This window comes from Zalophus californianus, chromosome 8 (assembly GCF_009762305.2).
Source record: "Zalophus californianus isolate mZalCal1 chromosome 8, mZalCal1.pri.v2, whole genome shotgun sequence".
NCBI classification, from domain to species: domain Eukaryota; kingdom Metazoa; phylum Chordata; class Mammalia; order Carnivora; family Otariidae; genus Zalophus; species Zalophus californianus.
The window spans coordinates 81,800,779-81,824,216 of NC_045602.1; the positions used below are offsets into that span (position 1 = coordinate 81,800,779).

General features: G+C 42.0%; 1 protein-coding gene across 1 annotated transcript in view; it reads left to right on the forward strand.

Moving 5' to 3' along the window:
* Nucleotides 1-14,223, forward strand: part of LOC113938202 (interleukin 18 receptor accessory protein) — a 25,691-nt gene extending 11,468 nt beyond the window's left edge. The window contains exons 5-10 of the mRNA XM_027623480.1: nucleotides 4,596-4,661; nucleotides 6,328-6,451; nucleotides 8,274-8,425; nucleotides 9,550-9,687; nucleotides 12,507-12,680; nucleotides 13,432-14,223. Of these exons, the coding sequence (XP_027479281.1) occupies nucleotides 4,596-4,661; nucleotides 6,328-6,451; nucleotides 8,274-8,425; nucleotides 9,550-9,687; nucleotides 12,507-12,680; nucleotides 13,432-13,847 (1,070 nt within the window). The 3' untranslated portion in view covers nucleotides 13,848-14,223. The remainder of the gene's footprint in view (nucleotides 1-4,595; nucleotides 4,662-6,327; nucleotides 6,452-8,273; nucleotides 8,426-9,549; nucleotides 9,688-12,506; nucleotides 12,681-13,431) is intronic.
* Nucleotides 14,224-23,438: the final 9,215 nt, after the last annotated feature.

A 23,438-nucleotide genomic window follows, 5' to 3' on the forward strand; every position in this document is an offset into this window, starting at 1 on the left:
GTGAAGCCCTAAAAGCATGAAAACATTAATTTCCCATTAACCTAGATTCCATCCCTGGGGAAGGCCTAGTTCCGGATCACATTCAAATTGTCGCAAGTTGGGTTTTCCCTGCATTGATCAATCCCTGGTTTGTTTTTGTAATAAGTTAAAAGATGATATGAAATATTTCACACACAGCAGTAAGTGACACCATGAAGCTATCACCAGCTTTAATACATGTTAATGTCTTTCCACATGCTTACAATCTTGCTTTTTCTTTAAATAAACAAAACATTGAAGGGACAGCTTGAGGCCTATGCTCTTATCTCTTCCTGCTCCTTCCCTTGCCAGCAGTAGTCCAATCCTATAGCTTATCTTCTTCCATTTATGTCTTTATGCTTTTCTATAAACATATATAGACATTAATAAAATAGAACATGGTTTTATGTTATAAAATGTGTTTTGTGTTAAAAACCCATGGTATTATTCTAAGGTACCGTTTTGCCAATTTACACACCCTTCAGCAAGGAACAGATTCCCATTATTCCCAAATAATGTTTGGTGTTATCAGGCTTTTTGACTGGTGTCAAGTGAGCTCTCTCTCCCTCTCTCTCTTTTTTTAAGTCCCAGTTTACATTTCCATGAGTACAAATGAAGTTTAATATCTTGTTATATGTTTATTGGTCTGTTGGGTTTATTCTTCTATGATCTATTTTTGGCCCAGTCTTTCCATTGGGTCATTCTTACTAGATTTACAAGTGCCCACATGAATAAATTGTACACTGCAATTAATTTAAGCATGGCTTTTGTCAAAACACAACAGGGTCGGTCATTCATGCTTTGTATTAAAGAGCTACAGAATGGTTGACTTAGCACTTAATAAATACATTGATTATTTTTACCGCCTCTCCTTTTAGTGTAAGATACAAGTTACATTAAACACCCTGAGGCCAAGTTAACCACTTCTGCCTCCTTCCTGGATCTCAGCACTTTACATTTATATTAGATTGTTCCTTGGTGGAGAAGCTAGAATGCAAGTGTCCCATTTGTACCCCTTGCCGCCTCCACTGTACGTCAGGTATGATAACTCAGCCCTTCAAATTTTCAGGGGCAGAATCTGCTTTTCTCTTTCTCCCAAGGGATGCCTTATAAAATCTGTTACCTCTCTTTTAACCAAGCATTCCTGTCTTCCTCACTCACTCATTCATTCTTTCACATATTCATTTTTACACAGATACTTGTTGCATATGTAATACATATCGGGCACTGGGATTAGTGCTAAGGCTGTAAGAATGAGCTCCTTGAAACTTTTTGTGGCCACCCCCAGAACTTCCCACTTTGTGGGGTACACAGGCCATCATAATACATTTCGATGAGTGGCAAGAAAGGGGACATATGGGAGGCCCACCAAACCCAAACCCAAACCCGGACACACCATGTCCAAGTGAGAACTGAGGGGTGAGCCCAAACCAGAGCAATGAAGGTGGTCAAGATGCCATTCCAGGCAGAAGGAGCAGCACAGTCAATGTCTGGGAGATGAGAGAGGGCATGCACAGTCCAGGAAGAAAAAGAAGGTCCATTGAGAGTGAATGTCTGGAAGCAGGACTGACCTCACACTGTTTTAGTGCCTTCGAACTTTATTTAAGGAACAGTGGGGAGCTATTGAGGGTTCTAAGCAGGAGAGTGTCATGAATCGTATTTGAGATAGATCATTCCATCTGCTGTGTAGAAAATGGATTTGGGGGGAGCAAGAATGGAGAGAGCAATTGCTGATGGTAGCCTGAGCTAGGAGCTGCGGTGGGGATGGACACAAGGGGACAGACTCAGGAAATATGGAGGGAGTACATCTGAAAGGATCTGGGAATTGGCGGGGAGGAAGAGGGACAAGGAGGGATCCAGGACAAGAGAGTTGGGTTATAGGTGGACTTTCTGTTAGATACTGATGGAAGATAGCATTGCATGGCATAGATAAGAGCTGACATAGGGCACAAAAGGGGGAACACAGCAGGTTTGATGCATATTCTTAAAAGATGCCCCTGGTTTTTAAATTTTTGAGGAATAGTGTGGAGGCTCCTCAAAGATTTAAAAATAGAGCTACCCTATGACCCAGCAATTGCACTCCTGGGTATTTACCCCAAAGACACAGATGTAGTGAAAAGAAGGGCCATATGCACCCCAGGGTTCATAGCAGCAATGTCCACAATAGCCAAACTGTGGAAGGAGCCAAGATGCCCTTCAACAGATGAATGGATAAAGAAGATGTGGTCCATATATACAATGGAATATTACTCAGCCATCAGAAAGGATGAATATCCAACTTTTACAGCAACACGGATGGGACTGGAGGAGATGACGCTAAGTGAAATAAGTCAAGCAGAGAAAGTCAGTTATCATATGGTTTCACTTATTTGTGGAACATAAGGAACAGCATGGAGGACATTAGGAGAAGGAAGGGAAAAATGAAGGGGGGGAAATCGGAGGGGGAGATGAACCATGAGAGACTATGGACTCTGAGAAACAAACAGGGTTTTAGAGGGGAGGGGGGAGGGGGGATGGGTTAGCCCAGTGATGGGTAGTAAGGAGGGCACGTACTGCATGGAGCACTGGGTGTTATACGAAAACAATGAATCGTGGATCACCACATCAAAAACTAATGATGTATTGTATGGTGACTAACATAACATAAAATTAAAAAAAAAAGAAAAGATGCCCCTGGTTGCTCACTGCGTAGACTTAGCAAAGGTGATGAGAAACAGCTTTATTTGTGTATCAACAGAACGTGATGATGGATTTAATGTGTGAAGAGGGAAATGAAGGATGTTTTTGTTTTCTGGCAAAAAAAATGCTTTTGTTAACTTGGTCAACGGTGACACCATTTCATGAAACAAGAAAAGGTTGAAAAAGAAGAGGTCTAAAGAAGAAATGAAGGGCTGGGTTTGAAAGGACTTTTAATGATCCAAATCACAATGATAAGACGGAATTTGGATAAACCAGTCTGGAGATGTTAGGGCTGGAGATGAAATGGGGGGTGGTCAACATGGTATCTAAAGCAAAGGGACGGCATGAGGTCACCTAGGGAGTGAGTACAGAGAGAAGAGGGCCTGGAACTGAGGTCTGGAGCACTGCAACACTTGGAGAGGTTGGGAGGAAAAGGAGGATCCCCTGAGGGGGCAGAGCAGGGGTGTGAGAACAGAGGGATACTGTCCTAGGGCAAGTGACTAAAGTATCTCCGGGCAGAGGGAGTGATGCTTGAGAACTCATCATTGGGTTTGGGAAGACGGCAGACATCATTTACATAAGCGTTTGAGAACTCATCATTGGGTTTGGGAAGACGGCAGACAATATTTACATAAGCGAGTGGGTACTGGTGGAAGGGTGGGGAGGAGAGCTGTAAAGGAAGTGAAATTGATGACGTGGGAGAGAGATCATCTCAAGGTTCAAGAGCTTTCGTAGGGAAGAAGCCTAGAGAGTGAACAGCACCACAACAGAGAACAAGGAAGAAAACCGATATTCATAAGAAGCACAGGGAAAGCGGGGCCCCCAAACACATCGGGAAGTGAGCAGAGAGGCAGAAGGTGAACAAGAGAGTAGGGGAGCAGGGAAACAAAAGACGAGAGGGTTCCAAGAGATGGTGCCTGACAAGTGTCCAAGGCTGCAGGGAAATAAAGCTGAAGAAAAACTCAGTTATGCCCAGTGGATTTAGGTGCCAGGAAGTCACTGGGGTCTTTAGACAAAGCAGTGTCTGTGGAGTGATGGGGGCAGGACTCGAACTACAAGGGAAGTGAGAGAATGGAGATGAGCATATAGAGCTGTTTCAAGAATGTGGCTGCGAAGGAAGAATGAGTGCAGCAAGGAAGTGAGGTGCAGGGATTTTTCTCTCTTTTAAGATGGAGAGACTGAGCATGGATAAGTGCCAATGGGAAGAAGCGGGGTGGGGGGAGCGGAGAGGAGAGAGAGAGAGAGAGAAAGAGAGAGAGGGGAATATACAGGGAAGAGATGGAATCTTTGAGGGAAGGAGGTCCCTGAGAAGTAGGAGGACAATGTCCAGAGCAGAGGCAATGAATTTCCCTTTATCAGGAGATGGGACATAGTCAGGAGGAAGTTTGACCACAGAGCCCTATTTGACAGTTCGGGGCAGGAAGTTGAGGGATAAACGAGTAATGGAGGGCCGGACTCACCTTTATTTTGAAATAAACCACGAACTTAGTGATGGACGGGGTGGCCTCCAGTCTGGCTGATGTGGGCATTTTCTCAGGTGTGTTCTTCTGGATTACTCAGCCAGATGGGGCTACAAGCAATCTTGTAGGAGAAGACAGGAATGGGGGCTCAGGTCTGCGGTGGTTGAGCAGGGCTGGTGCAGAAGAAAATGCACCCAGGTGGATAGGGTTTATCAGGGACTAATGTTTTGCTAGCACCTACGACCTGATGTCATGGTCATTTTTGGAGGCTTGTTTTTCACATGGAAACCTAAGTTCCTAGCTTTATAGAATATGAATCAAAATTGAAGAGAAAGCTCCAAAGCATTGAGATCAAAGTGCCCCTTTGTACACACATCTTCAGCAAGCAGGCTTTCAGATTTCCCAGTGCACATAATAATTTTTATTTTCATCTTTTAGTGAAAGATACTAATCACAAACCAGATATTCTGGATCCCATCGAGGACACACTGGAAGTAGAACTTGGTAAGGTGGGTTGTGTTATCACCCTTGAATGACATTGTGCTTCTGGGAGTAAGTCTAAGTGCGATATAAGGGAAAGAACCTCATGATTTTTTTAAGTATTTTATTTATTTGTCAGAGAGAGAGAGAGAGCACAAGCAGGAGAAGCGGCAGACAGAAGGAGAAGCAGGCTCCCCGCTGAGCAGGGAGCCCGATGCGGACTCGATCCCACGACCCTGGGATCATGACCTGAGCCGAAGGCAGACGCTTAACGACTGAGTCGCCCAGGCATCCCAAGGCTTGGGATTTTAAGTCAAACAGAATTGAATGTGAATCTTGGCTCAGCCACTGGCTACTTTTGTGATCTTAAGATAACTTATTCTTTCTTAGCTTCAGTTACTTATTCTTTCTAAGCTTCAGGTTTTAAATCTGTAAACAGACAGAAGAAAACTGACCTCATCTGGATGCACAGAGAAATGTAGGATAATGTTTGTTAGGTGGCTGGTGCGGTGGACATGATCAATAGATTTTAGATTCTTCCTTACTCATCCCAGAAATAGCTGATTGTGTATATTAGGTCCATTGGGGAAGTCTGTAAATTTAACCAATTTACCAACACGAATAGCATGAATCTTTGCAAACATGGTGTTTGGTGTGGTCTTAAGATAATTAGAGAGGAACTACATCCCCTGCTCAAGCAACTCATATTCCCTAGTAGTGTCTTTTGGGTAGAGCTGCAGAGTGACTTTCCTCTTGGTCTCCTTGTATTTTATCAACTTCAATAACATCTACATTTTCCCACACAGTAAAATAAGGACTGCTCTATTTAAAACCAAGTGCTGGTTGTTCCAATAAAATAAGTGCTCCTTTAAATGCTAAAATATTTAGAATTACAGAAATGTCAAAATAGATACTACGATAAAAGACCGCTAGATGGCGGTATCAGTGTGTCCTGATTCTGGAAATAGAATGTGCAAAACCAGCAGCATCACAAGAATGCAAGGAAGGAGGAAAGGAAAAAAAAATTAATAATTCAAAAATAGCCAAGCTACATTTGGTTTCAGTGAATTTTAAAGAATTTCAGGGCAGAGGGACATTATTAAGGTGCAAAGACGATTTTTTTAAAGGTGAAAATTTGGGTTTGAGGCAGAGTATATCTGGATACCCCTACTGGAAAAAATGGGTAGAAAAAGGATAGTGTGATAATTTGCATCCCCACAGTAGTGCATTCCTCAAGAAACTGCTGAATATCTAAATAATTTCTTCTTTAAACTACGTTAGAGTAACCTCACAATTTTAACTTAATATGCAAATATCGGTCAGCAGTAAAATGTTCTTTATTGACACACCTTGTACTCAACAGCAGTGTTGGAAGAGCAGGCTGGTCACTGAGGGGACTCCTCATTTTCCTGGTGTCTAACCTTAAACCACATCAGAATGCTTAGTGCTATGACCACATCGCCGCAGGTTTGAGATATAAGTATTGCCCACTTGGAGACAAACAGACCTGGTCTTATTTGTTTCCCGATGAGAGACAGCTAGATTGTTCGGTTATTTTCTGGCACACCTGTTTTTTACCTACAAACGTGATGGCGGTCATGAACGGTCCTGGGGGGGGCGGCGTCTTCCTCCTGCACAGGACAAAGTGTTCTCACGGACTTCCTATCTTCTGTGTCGCCTTCATTTTCAGGAAAGCCTTTAACTCTAAACTGCACAGCACGATTTGGCTACCAAAAGAACTTTATGCCTGTAATAAAATGGTACATTAAAGATTCTGACCAGGAGTGGGAATTCCCAACATCTGAAGAGATCGGGTAAGAAGGAAATTAGCAGACGATATTCTCTGCCGCCCACACTAAATGCTTTCACCTTTGGAAACCTTAAAAATGTACACCCAGAGGCGAGCCAACAGGCCCAGTTCACAGTGTGGCCACTAGCGCCAACTAGTGGTGACTAGAAGAGCATGGAAATGCAAAGGGCAGGTTCATTTTAAACAGCCCTTTCTGACAGGCCCTAAAATATTTAAGTTGTTGTGAAGCTCAGTTTGTATCAACAGTTTGATGGGGCTGCTTTAAACATCAAGCTGACAAGCATACAGGCATACGGACCCAGGCTGCCTGAATAGAAGTAGCACGTCCAACTAATGGGAAAGAATGCTGCCCCTCCCAACCCCATTTTTCCCAGTGCCATCCACTTAGAGTAGTGGTGAGTTCAGGAATCCAAATCTTCAGTTATGAACAATCTGGAATGTACCCAGAGGAAAACGCACATTAATGAGTCTGACGAAAAATAGGTGAAGCGAGGAATAGTTGAAGCAATCCAAATGGAAAAGGAGATGCCAAGATGAGATATCTGTCTTGAAGTCCTTGGAAGCCATTACGTTTTATGGAAACCAGACTTAGTTTGTTCCCCTCTGGAGCACAGAACCCCGATTAGTGGACAGAATTTACTGGGAAGACACTTTAGCTCAAGAGAAAGGAGAACTCTAGCTATTCAGAGCTAACCAACGCCTCATGAAGCTGGACTCTGGTCCCTGGAAGGATTAAGGGTTTGGATCCAATTGGTCAGGGCCGTCACTAAAAAATAGAGTTCCTTGTTTTTCCAAAATCTGTTCCAAAGTAATAGTCTATGGATTAAGCTTTTCCTTATGATTCTTAAAACATTTCCATGAACAAATGTACTATTTTGAAAAGTACGCATTACTACAAAAAGAACAAATTTTGATAACAGTAATAGACTTTAGCAAGAACTTCTAAGACAAGGGAAGTCACACAAGCCCTTGGGTTTGAATCTCTGTTTTCCACCTGTTGGCAATGTGACCCTTGACCCCTACAAGACTCCATCCCACCACCTGTAATCTATGGACACTTAGGTCCACTTTGCAAGGTCCCTGTAGGGAGCTGATTCTGTAGAGGTGACATGCTCGTCATGGTCCCTGGCCAGTAGGAAGCATTCAGTGAATATGAGTTGGTATTGTAGGCTCCAAGCAACACGGCCTAAAACACCATCCATCTAAATAATATTCCTTCATGTAAAGACAGACTGTAGATCGGCAACTTTAGAGAGCCCAAATAGTGAATAAATACTGAGACTTACAACTTGCTGGATGGGGCAGAATGGCAGGATTCAGGCTGTCACTTCCAAGCAGAATGACCTTGGACTGCCACCTACCTTCTGTGCGTGGTCTGCGTTGCTGGCCAAGTCAGGATGATCATACTTTTACCTCATGGGGGCTCCTGTGAGGTGAGGCATGCAGGAGACTCCATAGTCCACAGTTAGTGTTCAGAAGAGTGAGCACAGATACGTGGTAAACCCTTGGTGGAAGGGAGTCACTAGTCAATACTATTCTTAAATTATTGTTATTGTCTGTTTTCAAGGGGAATGCTTAGAGTAATTAAGGTCAGATGAGACCCACCGTAAATTAAATTCTTGGGTAAGTGCATGAAATGATGCCTAGAAGATTCAATAATCAAAAAATGGACCCCCATCATAAGATGGTCAATCTCAAGTTCTTCTGGACAATCCCCTAGCTCTTCAGAAAGCCGAACTGCTGGCTGCTAATATGGATTCCAAATACTGCAAAAGGTGGTCAGCGCATGCTACTGAATGAGTAAAGTATTCATTCTTCTTTCCTAGTGTTAAATCCACCAAAAAGGATAAAGTCATTGCCCGCGTTATCCACTTGAAAGAAGTTACTCAGAGGGAGCTTCACAGGAAGCTTATTTGCTTTGCCCAGAACTCCATCGGGAACACTACCCAGTCCATCCAACTGAAAGAGAAAAAAGGAGGTAAGCCTGGAATATTGCCACACCATGCACACAACTGCTTTTATCTGAGAGGAGAGGAATTTTCCTTAAATTGTAATGATGATGATAGCAATTAACATTTGCTAGATGCCGGACACTATGCACTTTGCTTGTAGTAAACCATTTAATACTTTGACCAAGGGCACATCACTATTAAGTTTCATATCAGTGATCCAGAACTGGTCCCCTTAACTAATACCCTGTGTATGGGTGCTGTGTTGGATAAGCCAGTCATTCATTCATTCATTCCTTCACTCACTCATTTATTCATTCTACAAATACCTAAAGGGCATATCCTGTGTAACAGGTATTGTGCTAGGACCTAGCTTCTTTTTAGGGTTTTCTTTTCCTGGCTTCTCAATCCAGAGAACGTGATGGTCGGGTATTGCAGAATGGAGAGAAGAGTCATCTTGCTCATTGCTCAGGGTGGTATGTGTAATATCACAGATCACAACCTTTTAAAGGTGGAGTGGAAATTCCTGGTAAAGAACAGTTTTGAAATTTCCTTAAGAAGACACTCAATGATGAGCTTGATATCCTTCATTCAATTAGTAAGTGATTATAAGAACAAGCAAGTTTTGAATGCCACTGAGGCTTACATGAGACAAAATTTGTGCTGGGCCATAGTGGATGCTCTGTAATGGGGCTCCTGTCAAGAGAGGTGTGTGGAAGGTCTCATGTGTTAGGTACCGTGGAGGGTACAAAACCAAGCCACACAGAGCTCCTGGCCTCAGGAAGTTTAGACTTTACTGGTGATGACAGTGCATGAAAATAATTTATAAGATACAATGAGAGGGATGCACGTGGGTGGTGTGGAGGTTTATGGGGGAAAAATAACTAAAAGTGGTCATGATCAGTTTCCCTGGCCACCCCAATCAGGAATGGCCGGTTCCCGTGAATTGTCTCCAATTCATTGTCAGACAGTTCCCGCAAGATGTAATTGTATGCATTTCCAGATTCAAGAGAATGCTTCCAAGAGAAGTGCTTTTGATAAAAATAATAGGGTCTGAAAAGGTGCTGGGTGGGCCCACAGCATTGGTTGGAATGTGGCCTTGTCCCAGGAAAGCTGTCTCTGCATTTGCTCATGGCTGCTGTCTTTCCCCCAGTGGTGTTCATATACCTCCTACTTGGCACCGTCATGACCCTGACCGGCGTGCTGATGGCAGCTGTTCTGCTCTACATGTACTGGATTGAAATAGTCCTGCTGTACCGAACCTACTGGAGCAAGGATGAGACGCTCGGGGGTAAGGTGACCCCCAACTTGCCTCTGAATTTTCCTCTCAGAACTGACTTCGAGGAAGAAACTCCAGAAATGGGTGTTCCCTGATGGAGAAAGTCATGCCCCTCAGCCTTTGAGACCTTCTTCCAGGTCTGGTGGCTTCACACCTGGGAGAGCTGGGAGCCAGTGGATAAACAACTTTTTTTTCAGTCCATTTACCAGGAATCTTGCTGACCGACGATGCCATTGTAGATAGAGCATGTTGGGCTTGAACATAATCTTGCTGCTCACCAACCTAACGCAATATGACAAATGACATCACGTCGCCTTAGTTTCCTCTCCTGTAAAACGGGATTGTAATCACAATCACAACGAATGTTCTGAGGACTCATTGAGTTAGGACATATTAATCATTTAGAACAGCATCTAGCACGTAGTAAACACTCAGTAGAAGCCAACTGTTATTATCTCTTGAGTACTGAGGGCATGCCAGTCAGGTGTATTAGCTGCTTCAACTGTCACAGCGGTCCTGCAAGCCTGGCAGAGGGACATAAAGTCATGGGCCCAAAACTGAACTGCAAGATAGTGCTAGAATTGAGGATTTGGACCCAGGCGGTTTGGCTTAGAGCCCCCAATAGCTATTACCTCGGTTAGCCTCATCTATAAAACGAGGGGCTTTGAAGATGGTGGCGGTGTTCAAAAAGTGTTGAAATTCTATAAAATCCCCCCTATTACAATGAATGAAGTTATCTGCCCACTTCCCCAGGAGATGGGATCATAGTGCTTATTGGTGTTTGCTTCTTTAGAATAAAAGAGCCGGTTTGAGTGTTTTTCTAGCCCCGGAGTTGCCTAAGATGAGAAGGTTTGCAGTTTTAGTGAATGATTCTGTTGCTTGGAAAGGGCAGGATCCCTTCTGCTGGATTCCAGGCTAATTACTTCCCACGCCAGTGCTTGCCCCACACTGGGAACACAGCGAGGAGCTGTCAGATCTATAGGAAAAGGAGGAGTAAAGCGATGCATCAATCGTATCTTTCTTTAGACTAATTATTGAGAATTCATGCAAGCAGTCCTTAAGCCAAGAGTGTTTTTTGAGATTTACTTATTTAAATTAGCTTCTTAGCTTTTACGAGTTGAGCAAGTTATTTAACCAATGTCATAATCATTCCCCTAGATGACTTACGCTTTTTTATTTTTTTACTGAAATGATATTTATCTTAAGATTCTAGAGCTTGTACAGAAGAGCCAATCAACCGTAAAACTTTTAAATTGCTCTTTTTACTTTGCACAGACAGTAACCTGATGAGGAGGCAGAACCCGGTTTTAAAGCACAGTGATTCAGTGCCCTTCTGTGGCCAATCTAATGTTTTATAGCAAAATGCCTGTTTCCTATGAAGTTAATGCTGAATATCCAAAATTTTAGAGAGACGTAGATGGGCGGAGCTGCAAAGGACCTAGGAGAGTTCTAATACTCTCACTGGCTAATTTTATTACCAAAGAAATTTAATGTTTCCAGATTATAGAAAAAGCCACGCTCGCTGGAGTTTCACAGGGATATGGAAGGAATGGAGGTGACTAGGGTGTGTCACACATTTAAACCACATAGCCCTTCCCTGCTGGCCATGCCCCACGAGCCTCCTCCTTCCCACCGGGGCAGTGAGGAACTTTGCAGATAAGCCTCCTGGGCCTCGAGTCTTCGGCATCCCCCTTTCTTGTCTCCTGGACCTCCCCCGCTCCCTCTTCTTTTTTCTACTGCTGGCATTTCCATCCACCAGGGCCTCTCCTTGGGTCCATGTTCAGCAAGTGTAGTGCCAATTGCATTGGCCCCCTGGGCTATTGTTTGCTATTGTAACACCGCTATTTGCCAGTCATTGTGCAAAGGACTGGAATATGACTCAGGTATGCCCGGATGCCAATGTCCATGAGTTAACTTTTGAGATTCTCTACCTCTCTTGGCTGGCTAGTTATGAAGCACATCCCAGTACTCAATGTGCATTTGTAATACTCCGCTCAACAGAGGTACATGAGACTTGACGAATATCCTGAGATGAGCTTCATAAATACGATTTCCCATCTAGAAATCAGGGGGAAAAGATATTTATCTTGTGAGCCTGCTGTGAGCCAGACACCAAGCACTTTATATACATTGTATCACGCAACCCTGAAAACTGTCCACCGGGAGGTTCTTATTGCAGCATTTTACATATGGCGATTCTAATATAGGTACATGAGCCGTCAGCTCTAGCCTCTGCAAGGTGCTGGGTCTTGGCAGTGCTTTGCTCGCTGGATGTTACCACGCCTTGATGGAACAGACTCTTCTTTGATGTGTAACTCAGGAGATAGCAACAGCGCAGTGCAAAGAAAACTCAGAGGAACCCCCGGTATATGTGATTTAATCAGAGAAGCCACAGCTGTTTGATCTGACCTCAGTGAAAAGGCAGGAGTGCGTCATAAACGCCTGGGTGGCTCAGTCGTTGGGCATCTGCCTTCGGCTCAGGTTGTGATCCCGGGGTCCTGGGATCGAGTCCCGCATCGGGCTCCTTGCTCGGTGAGGAGCCTGCTTCTCCCTCTCCCTCTGCTGCTCCCCCTGCTTGTGCTCTCTCTCTCTCTCTCTCTGACAAATAAATAAATAAAAATCTTTAAAAAAAATTTGAATGCGGTTGGATAATCGACACCACTCAGCAGTGTGATTCTGAAATGGACACAGCTGCTGCTTTTTATTGTTAAATCAATGCAGTAAGGAGCCCAACACTTAATTCTTGCCCATATGTCATAGGATACAAGGCCCATGTATGTAAAACATAGGTAAATGGTTGACTTTTTTTTTTTATCGTTTCTCTTCCTCAGATAAAAAGGTATTTGATGCTTTCGTATCCTATGCGAAATGGAGCTCTTTTGAGAGTGAGGCCGCTTTATCTCTGAGTGAGGAGTACCTGGCTCTGAATCTGTTCCCTGAAGTTTTGGAAAACAAATACGGATACAACCTGTGTTTGCTCGAAAGAGATGTGGCCCCCGGAGGAGGTAGGTCCTGCATGCCAGGAGAAGATCTGGAACACAAAGGACAGTTGGATACAAGCACTCTCTGGGCTCTCCCATCATTCCTTATGTTGGGATATACCTCTTCTGGAAAGTTCCATGAGCTTAGAATATGTTGGGCCCCAGCACAGAATATGTGCTGCAGAGACATGTTCCGTCATCCAAAAAAAAAAAAAAATCCATCTTCAGAAAAAAATTATTAGGCCCTAGGCAGGCCTTCCTGAACAAAGATAGAATTCCTGGCTCCTCCAGAGGAAGTCATCTCTGTCATCCCAAACAGGCGGTCCCCCGGCTTTGTAGGACTCTATTGGCCACACCCTTCAGCATTGGATAAAGCCGGGCACAATGGCCACTCATCAAATGTGCGGATCTCATTCCGTCCCCCCCTTCCTCTGCCCCAGGCACCCCACCAGGGAGCCTGGAGCATTCCGTGTCCCCCTGTTATCCCAGCCTGCCTTGTGCCAACAAGCTGGGCTCCTAGAGGAACTGAGAATTTGATGACAGGGAACACAAAGAGAGGAATGTGAAGTTGGGAGTCACCGGACACCAGAGTACATCTTCAACTGTCAGTAGCGTTGATAACAGCAAAAGCGGCATAGCGAACATGCTTCCCTTCCTCCTTCCCCAAGAGTGCCTTTGCAAGGAACCCTCGGGGTAGATCTGGGAGATTCGGAGATTTGGGGTTAGTGAGACTCCAGGTTTAGCAATAACAGTTCCTTAAATTCTTTATTTCCAGTGTATGCCGAAGACATTGTGAACGTGATTAAGAAAAGTCGAAGAGGAATATTTATCCTGAGCCCCAACTATGTCAATGGACCCAGTATCTTTGAACTACAAGCTGCAGTGAATCTGGCTTTGGATGATCAAACACTGAAACTAATTTTAATTAAGTTCTGCTCCTTCCAAGAACCAGGGTCTCTACCTCATCTTGTGAAAAGAGCTCTCCGGGTTTTGCCCACAGTCACTTGGAGAAACTTAAAATCAGTCCCTCCCAATTCCAGGTTCTGGACTCAGATGCGCTACCATATGCCAGTGAAAACCTCTAAAGAATTGCAGTGGAACCATCTCAGAAGTATCCGCGAATTGTTCCACTGGAAACGACTCAGTAAAACAGAAACCTCTGGGAGGAGCTCCCAGCCTAGGGAACGGTGAAGCGGACCCTGAACCTCCTCCTCCCCGCCCCTGGTGAGTAGAGATGTGGATGTGAGTGGAGATCCACACAGCACGGATCGAGTTGCTCTAAGATGGGAAGTGTTTTGTCGACTCTGAGCAAGCCTGACAGGCCCTGGAATGACTCTGAAGCTCTGGTAGAGCCTCTGATAGCCTCTGGACCGAGGGAGAGTAAATCCTTCAGGTGCTCGCACACATTCAACACACAATGCCCCTCAGACTTTCCGAGCTGTCTGAGCAGAATTGGCAGATAGAGTCACTTTTGCTTTGGGGCTATTGGCTACCATGTCTGCTATTTATTATACATATAAATTTATATATATTTGCAATCAAATAAATATTATTTTATTCAAAGTGACTGATTTAAACTTTGCCTAAAACTTCTCTGTAAAAAGCAACAACAACAACAACAATTCTTACTCCGTGTTCACCCATTAACTCTGGAGCACAGAAAGTAAGTGGGAAAGGCAGAAACCAGAGGGAGACAAGGGGCAGACAGGGCCACCGTCAGTCTCTACTCTGTCCTTGAGGGAAGTGCCCCCTCTGAGCAGATGAAATAGAGGAAGGAGCCCTTCCTGTGGGGGGTGGGACGTGGGGGGCCAGCAGGGAGGCAGCCTTGTGCTGGACACAAGGCTAGGGGAGCAGAGTAGGGCTAACTTCAGCCCTCCTTGTCCGCTTGGCCGTTGGGCAGGGCATGACGTACACAACCTTACTCTGGGCCACTGGAAGTAGAGACCAAGTAGGTCATAATGATCAGGCCAATGAGGAGACAAGGAACAGCTTAGCACTTAGAAAGTAGAAAGGCAGTGGCAAGAGTTAGCAGCCAAGGTATGAGTTTGGGAAGTAAATGTATACATTGGTTAAAAGACAGCAAGAATGAAGCTTGAACGGAGCTTTGGTCTGAGCCGTTTGCCTGTCGAGGCTGGCACTCCTTGTACGTGCTTCCTGACCGTCCTGAGTAACAGGGTGATTTGCTAGAGCCCCCAGTAGTTGTCCTGATAGACAAGGCCGATCTCATTCTTGTAAATTGGTTTTCCTTCGGGGAGTTCAATCTATAGTTACAAGAGTGTTCTGGTCCCCAAGGACTCTAAAATCTTCACACTCTGCCATCCCTGTCTGAATGGAATGATTCGTCTGAGCAATAAAGACAGGCAACTTCTGGACTCATTCAAATGTAATGTGTCCCATTCACTGGTCCGAATGCCATCCACGTTCAGAATGGGGAAAAGGCATCCTCATCTGGCCACCACTTGGAGCCTGTATGAAATGATCTTGAGTGGTTTTTCCACAGAGGCTCCCACATCAGAAAAACCACTGTGGCTCTGGCACCAAGCGACATCCTTGCTGGGAATTTCAGTGATGAAGTTAAAGATGAGTTAAAAGGTATAAATTATTCCTGGAGGAAGTTTCTTGTGGGAAGGCTCATTGCAGGGTGTTGGTGGGGAAGCGTCCATGCTGCCATTGTGCCCTTGTGCTATGGCCATGGCCAGAATCTCTGCTTTTCCTGCCAACTCCTCCCTGAGCTCTAAGATTCAGAAACCTCTTTGGGCCAGTTGACCCAGGTTTATTTTGTTCTAAAATAAATTTTTCTAAAACTGATCTATCCAGTGGTCTAGAGTTTTGTCCTTAGCTTAACAGAAACTCACACTGTGCCTCAGGTTTGTACATACTCAGAAAAGGGGGCTGGGGGAGGTCTATCTAAGCCAACATTTATGGAATATATTCTTGCCAGGTTGGCAGATACACTGAAGATGACAAATCAGCATTAGGGACAAAGGTTGATTTACACTTCTTACATGCAAATCAACCAAAACAAAGTGGACAACTGAAACAAATTTTCTATATATAGGATGTCTCCTATATATGGTAGTTAAACAGTTGAACTCAGTGGAATACAATGAGAAAAGAGTATACTTTTCCCACTTCAATTTCTAGATAAGGTGACCATATGTTCTGGTTTTCTGGTTTATACCTGTTGTCTAACTATAACATCTCACTCTGAAAACATGCTTTACTTTGGATGATTGTCACTCTGCCTCTGACACACATTGGAAGGTATGCCTTACTAACTGTGGATGATACCTCAGGCAAATCTCACAATCATCCTGGGGTCTTCTGGGGTTTAATACCTACATTTTCTATCTCTGTTATTTCCAGATTACAGTTCCAGGTAAGATGGAGTAAATACACACCACCCTATCTTTCCCGCTCATTGCAACTATAACATCTGAATAAAATGCTTAGAAAATCAGTTTGAGGATTTTGAAATGTAAATCAAAGCAGCATGACTGGAGAGAACAAGAATTCAAAGTTTCATGATTTTACTTTCCTCCAATATCCCTTGGCCTGGACTCAACGCAGTCTGAAACCCAAAAGTGGATATTGGTAATAACAGAGAGTTCCAGAAGAAGCCCTCTCGTTTCACCGTGAAGACCGGGGAAGGAGTTTCCTAACACTCTTATATTTTTTCCTTTCTATGTTCTTTTACTTCCCAGCCTCTAGGCAATTCTGCAAAAGCAGAGGCGAGAGGGCCCTCAAGAGCCTCCATCTCTGTGGAAGGAGAATTGTCCACTTTGATACAAGAAGTTGTGGTCCCTACAGAGTGTGGCAAACCTCTTTTGATTGTTTTTTTGGTTTCTCTGTCCTCTTACCATTTAGGTATGGAGATAGAAGCAGTTGGGGAAGTGCACTGTAGGGTATATAAACACCAACACTCTTTTTGCAGAGAACTGCAAAAAAGAGGTTAAGAGGCCTCTAGAACCAGAAAGTACCATGGGGATTGCAGACAGAAAGGATCCCAGGAAAGCAAACCCATGAAGTTGTTTGCAAACCCCTGGGCTCATCCCTAAGCTACATATGCTTGAATCTGGCCCAAAATAGAATACTCTAAATTTTGAGAATTGAACTATAGGATAGACCACTTCCAGAGTTCCAGACTGACCACTGAAAGGTGTATATATGGAATACATCTAAAAAGAACTAAAAGACAGTGAAACAGAACTGACATTGAAACCACAAGGCTGGTTAGAATTTGGGGCTTGAATCCAACTGGGTCAAGTACTTGCTAAACAAAAATAGCATTCTACACAGGATTTCAAGAAGATCCAAAGTTGCATAACATAATATTTAAAATGTTCAGGACACAATCCACTGAAAGCAAAAAATTACCTTTTCTGATAGGGTTTTCAATGTAGGTAGACATAATATAAAAGTTAACTACAACATAAAGAAGGGAGGGTAGGGGAACTTATGTGGTGGTAAGGTATCTACATATCATTTGAAGTGGTAAAATATTGATTTTAAATAGAAAGTGAAAACATAAGTATGTTTTAATGCCTTGGGCAACCATTATAACAAACAAAGAAAAAACAAATTTAAACAAAAATAGAATAATGAAATTGTTCAATTTCCCCCCAAAAGAGGGAAAGAAAAGGAAAACAGGAATAAAAAACTGAGAAAGCAAACAGAAATCAAGTAATAAAATGGTAGACATAAATCTAAACATATCAATAATTATATTAAATGTAAAATGTATAAACATAGCTATTAAAAGGCCAAGGTTATTAGAACACAATTTTTAAAAAAATGACCCAACTATATTCCCTCTACAATAAACACATCTCAAATATAATGGTATAGGTAGGCTGAAAGTAAAAGTTAGATATAAATATATTATATGATTATTAATTAAGGGAAAGTTGGAGTGCCTGTATTAACATCAGTTTAAGTAGACTTCAGAGCAAAGAAAATTACTGGGATAAAGACAATATCATATGATGATTAAAAGGATAAAAATTTGCTAAAAAGATGTAACAATCTTAAATGGGTATGCACCTAACAACAGAGATTCCAAATATGCAAAGTAAAAACTGACAACTAAAAGAAGAAATAGATAAATCCACACTTGTACTTGGAGCCTTTAATATTCTCCTCTCAGGTACTGATAAAACTAGTAAACAAAACTTAAGCAAGGACAGAGAACTGAACAATACCGTTTCATTGGTAATTTCTGGATCTATTTGACAATTATAGCAGAAACTCAACAACAGCAGAATATATGTTATTTTGATGTACATGTAGGACATTTTCCATGATAGACTATATCCTAAGTCATAAAGCAAACATCACCAAAAATAAAAGAATTATACAAAATATGTTCTCTATAATGGATTTAAACTAGAAATTAATGACAGAACGTGCCAGGAAAAAATCTCAAAACACTTGGAAATTAAACAACACATTTCTAAATAATCCCTGGCTAAAACAGGAAGTCTCAAATTAAATAGTATTTTCAACTGAAGGAAAATGCAATATATCAAAATTTGCAGATGAGGCCAAAATTGTGCTTAGGGGAAAATTTAAAATGTTAAGTGCTTACATTAGAAAAGGAAAATGTCTCAAATTAATAATCTAAATTTCCACTTTAGCAAGAAGAGGAAGGAAATAATAAAGGTAAGAGTACAAAATTATTATATTCATTATACTGAATACAGGAAAACAACAGAGAAAATTAACAACACCAAAAGCTGGATCTTTGAAAAGATAAAAAAAATTGATAAATCCCTAGCAACACTGATCAAGAAAAAAAGAGAGAAGACACAAATTACCAATATTAGGGGCGACCTGGGTGGGCTCAGTCAGTTAAGCATCTGCCTTCAGCTCAGGTCATGATCCCAGGGTCCTGGGATCACGCCCCACATTGGGCTCCCTGCTTAGCAGGGAGTCTGCTACTTCCTCTCCCTCTGCCTCTCCCTCTGCTTGTGCTCTCTCTCTCTGTCTAATGAATAAATACAACCTTTTAAAAAAAATTATCAAAATCGGAGTGGTGGGGGGTGGGAGGGATGGGGTGGTGGGTGATAGACTGGGGAGGGTATGTGCTATGGTGAGTGCTGTGAAGTGTGCAAGACTGTTGAATCACAGATCTGTACCTCTGAAGCAAATAATACATTATATGTTAAAAAAAAAAAAAAGAAGAAGAAGATAGCAGGAGGGGAAGAATGAAGGGGGGGAAGTCGGAGGGGGAGACGAACCATGAGAGACTATGGACTCTGAGAAACAAACTGAGGGTTCTAGAGGGGAGGGGGGTGGGGGGATGGGTTAGCCTGGTGATGGGTATTAAAGAGGGCACGTTCTGCATGGAGCACTGGGTGTTATGCACAAACTATGAATCATGCAACACTGCATCACAAACTAATGATGTAATGTATGGTGATTAACATAACATAATAAAAAAAGTAAGGATATTAAAAAAAATTATCAAAATCAAGAATGAAATAAATGGTAACACTACAGACCCTGCACATCTTAAGGGATTAAGAAGAGAATACTATGGATAACTATATGGACACATACTGGGCAACCTAAATGAAATGAACAAATTCTAAACAAAACAAAACAAAACAAAAAAAACACAAGCTATCAAAACATATCCAAGATGAAATAGAAAAACTGAATTGCACATAACTATTAAATTAATTGAATTTCTAGTTTAAAATTTCCAAAAGCAAAATCTCCAGAACCAGATGTTTTCACTTCCTAATTCTACCAAACATTTAAAGAGGAAAAAACCCTCCACCAATTTTACACAATTTCTTTCAGAAAACAGAAGATGAGGGAACGTTTCCAAAGTTATTTTATGTGGTCAGAGCCTTCCTAATACCAAAACCAAACAAAGCATTAGAAAATTACCAACAAAAATTCTTTATGAACACTGACACAAAAAATATTCAAGAAAATATTAGCAAATTGAAACCAACAATACATAATTACAACAATAAACCATAGCCAATGTATCCTAGGTGTATGCTAGGTATGCAAAACTGGTTTAATATTCAAAAATCATACAATATAACCCTCCATATTAACGGTCTGAAGAAGAAAATCCACATAATCATATCAACCAATTCCAAAAGAGCATCTGACAAAATTTAGCACCCATTCATCATAAAAATTCTCAACAAACTTTCTCACCATAGTTTAAAAGAACTATAGTTAAAATCATCCTTGATCGTGACACACTGTTTGCTTTCTTCACAACATTGGGAAAAAAGCAAGGCTGTTTGCTCTCACAACCTATTCAAGTTTGTACTGAAAGTCTCCACCAGTGCAATAATGCAAGAAAAAGAAATAAAGTACATACAGTTTGGAAAGGAAGAGATAAAATTGTCCTTATTTCTGACACATGATTTTCTGTGTAGAAAGAAAGCTACAAAAAAAAAAAAAAATCCTAGGACTAAAAGGTGAGTTTAGCAAGATCCCAGCATACAAGATTAACATGCAAAAATCAAATACATTTCTACCTCTAGCAATGAACAATTCAAGACCAAAAATTAAAAAGCATCATCATTTACAATAGTTCCCTCCAAAAAAGAATTACTTAGGGATACATCAACAGAACATGCAGATGTTCCATACACTGAAAACTACAAAATACTTATGAAATAAATCAAAGAATAATTAAATAAATGTAGAGGCAGAGCCTGTTCATTGACATAAAAATTCAACATATTCTCAAATCTGCAATTCTCCCCAAATTGATTTAGAAGTTTAACAAAATTTCAATCAATATCCAAGCAAGATTTTTTATAGATCCAGGCAAACATTATAAAACTATATGGAAGGGAAAATGATCTAGAATAACCAAAGCAATTTGAAAAAGAAAGTTGGAGGAGTTACATTATTCAATTTTATGTATGGATATAGAGTTACAGCAATGAAGACAGTGTGATATTGGCAAAGTGACAGATCAATGGAACAGAATCAAAGGTGCAAAAATACACCCACACAAATGTGGCCCGTTCTTGATAAAGTTTCATAGGTAATTCAGTGATGAAAGATAGAGTTTTAAACAAATGGTGTTGGGTAATTAGACATACTTATATGCAATAAGATGCACTTTATACCTTATGCAAACATTAACTCAAAATGGACCATACAACTAAATGTAAAACCTAAACCTCTAAAATGTTTAGAAGAAAACATGACCTGAGATTTGGCAAAGAGTTCTTAGATATGAAACCAAAAGATGATCTATAAGAAAAAGATGGATAAATTGGACTTCAACAAAATTAAGAACTTTTGTTTTGAGAAAAATGCTATTAAAAGACTGAGAACACAAGCTTTAAACTGGTAGGAAATATTTGTAAAATCACATATCCCCCAAAGGACTTGGATCTAGAATGTATAAAGATCTCTCTAAATGCAATAATAAAAATGCAAACTACTCAATTAAAAAAGGAGCACAAAACTTAAATAGGCGATTCACTGAAAAGGATGCACAGATGGCAAATAAGCACACGAAAAGATGTACAACATCATCCATTAGGAAAATGCAAAATAAAATGACAAATTAAATTGGCTAAAAAAAAACAAGAAAAAGAGAAAGAAAGAATAAATAAATCTGACAATACCAAATGCAGGTGATGATGTGGAGCAACCGGAACTCTCATGCACTCCTGGCGGGAATGAAAAATGGTCCAGTCACTCTGCAAAACAGCTTAACAATTCCTTATAATGTGAAATATCCACTTAACTATATACCCCAGAAAAGCCATTCTTAGAAAATCTACCCCAGAGAAATAAAAACTTACCTCACACACACATACAATCCTGCACATGAATGTTTATAGCAGTTCTATTCACATCATCAATATCTGGAAAAAACTCAACGACCTTCAACTAATGTATCAGTTTGGGTCCAATCGGAAGACAGAAACCACACAGTAATTTTAAAAGGGAAACTTTAATATAAAGAATTATTTGGCTATAAGAGAGTATCTTTAAAAAATGTGAATAGAACTCCAGAGTATCTTAGGGCCAAAGCAGGGTGGGAAGACAAACTTGGAAGGGAGCCCTCCTCCAGTCTGGGGCCCAGATATTGTTAGAGAAGATATGGTAGGTACTGTTCAGGAAACGGCAAAGTTCTCTTGTTTGCCTGAGTCAGAGCTATCCCACAGTTGCTGGAAGGCAGCAAGCGGACCTCTGGGATCAAGACACGGCTGGGGAAATGAGGTCTGGAACACAGGGTGTCCACACTGAGGGAGCTTCAGGGAACAAAGCTTTGGTGCACAGGAGAGTTGCAGCTGATGTGGGGGTGCACAGGGGCAGGTGGAGTGCCACCGTGGGCATGAGGCTGGGAGCGCTGTGTCCGTGGCAGGAGGCTGTGGGAAGGTAGCCACGTGACTCAGGCCAGGACGGCAAGGTCACTGAGAGACTGCTTACTCTGGGTGCATGGCTTCTGTAGGGCCCGACAGATGTCTCACACACCCACACCACTGAATGATGTTGCAGCCTGAGCAAGAAAAACACAAGCAGCCACTGGAACCAGGAAGACCCTCCTGCAATGCCCCTCCAGCTCCCTCTACTGACAGAGTTTAACATTGCGCTCACTGTAAAGGATAAATGCTCCAAAATTCTTACCCAGTCCGTTATGCAGAGCAGGTACTGAATGGTAAATTCGGGGCTGACAGGTAATAAAGTGATAACTGGCACAGGCCAAATCAATGAGTAAATAGTTGTTCATGCAATAAATTAAATACTTCTCATCCATAAAAAAGAGTTCCCTAGTGAGACACATTACCTTGGATGAATCTCAAAGCATCATGCTGAGTGAAAAAAATCTAATCTCAAAAGATTAGATTTTTTTCATTGATACTATATGTTTAAAAAAGGCAAAACTGTGGCTGAGGACAGATCTGTAGTTTCCAGGGGTTAAAAATGAAGGTGGGTGTGACAAAGGGACACAAAAATAGAGAGAGCCTGATTGTCTTGGTGATTATGGGAACCTATGTGTGTTTTACCCTTCACATGGTTGTCTTTTACTATATTTTATTTTAATTTCATTTTATTCTATTATTTTCATTTTATTAGATTTAATTTTAAGATAAAAAGTTTAAGTCTAGTCCCATTTAATATCAAAACTTGAATTTCGAATCCATCTCAAACTTCTCCCCTTACCCTGGTTTGGACCCAACCTATGAGTCCATAGTCAGGCAACGGGACAGAGGAATGAGGTCTACCTCTCCTTCCTTGTTCTTTGTACTCCTGTCTGCTTCTGCCTTTTTCCTCACTGGGTCTGGCGGGACAAGGGAATAGAGAAGGACAAATCTTAACTCAGATGGTATTTGAAACTCTCTCTGAATGGTGGAGTGCCCTTTCTTCTACCTAATGCCAAAGCACTAGCTCCTTCTGGGTGAGGCATTCCGGTGAATTTTGGGGACAACTTCCCCTCCTCCCCTGCAGCCCCACCAGGACCCCCACTGCTTGGGATGCATCTGCTGCAGATGATGCCTACTCTGGATCCCCCCATCTCCTGCCCCGTGCAGTGAAGCCCCAACTGGCCGATTCTTTCAGCGTGATTCCCCTGGCCCAGGAGGAATCAGATGCCCACCTTCTCCACCACTGCAGTTGCCCCAGCTGACCTCCCACTGCCCATGACATTCTGCTGAGGGTCAGGCACCAGTCTGATCTTTGAATCCCAAAGGAGAAATGCCACATTCCCCCAAGATTTTTTTTTAACCCTTGTACATCCAAACCCCAAGGATGCTGTGGGAATGACAATTCTTCAGCTCCCCC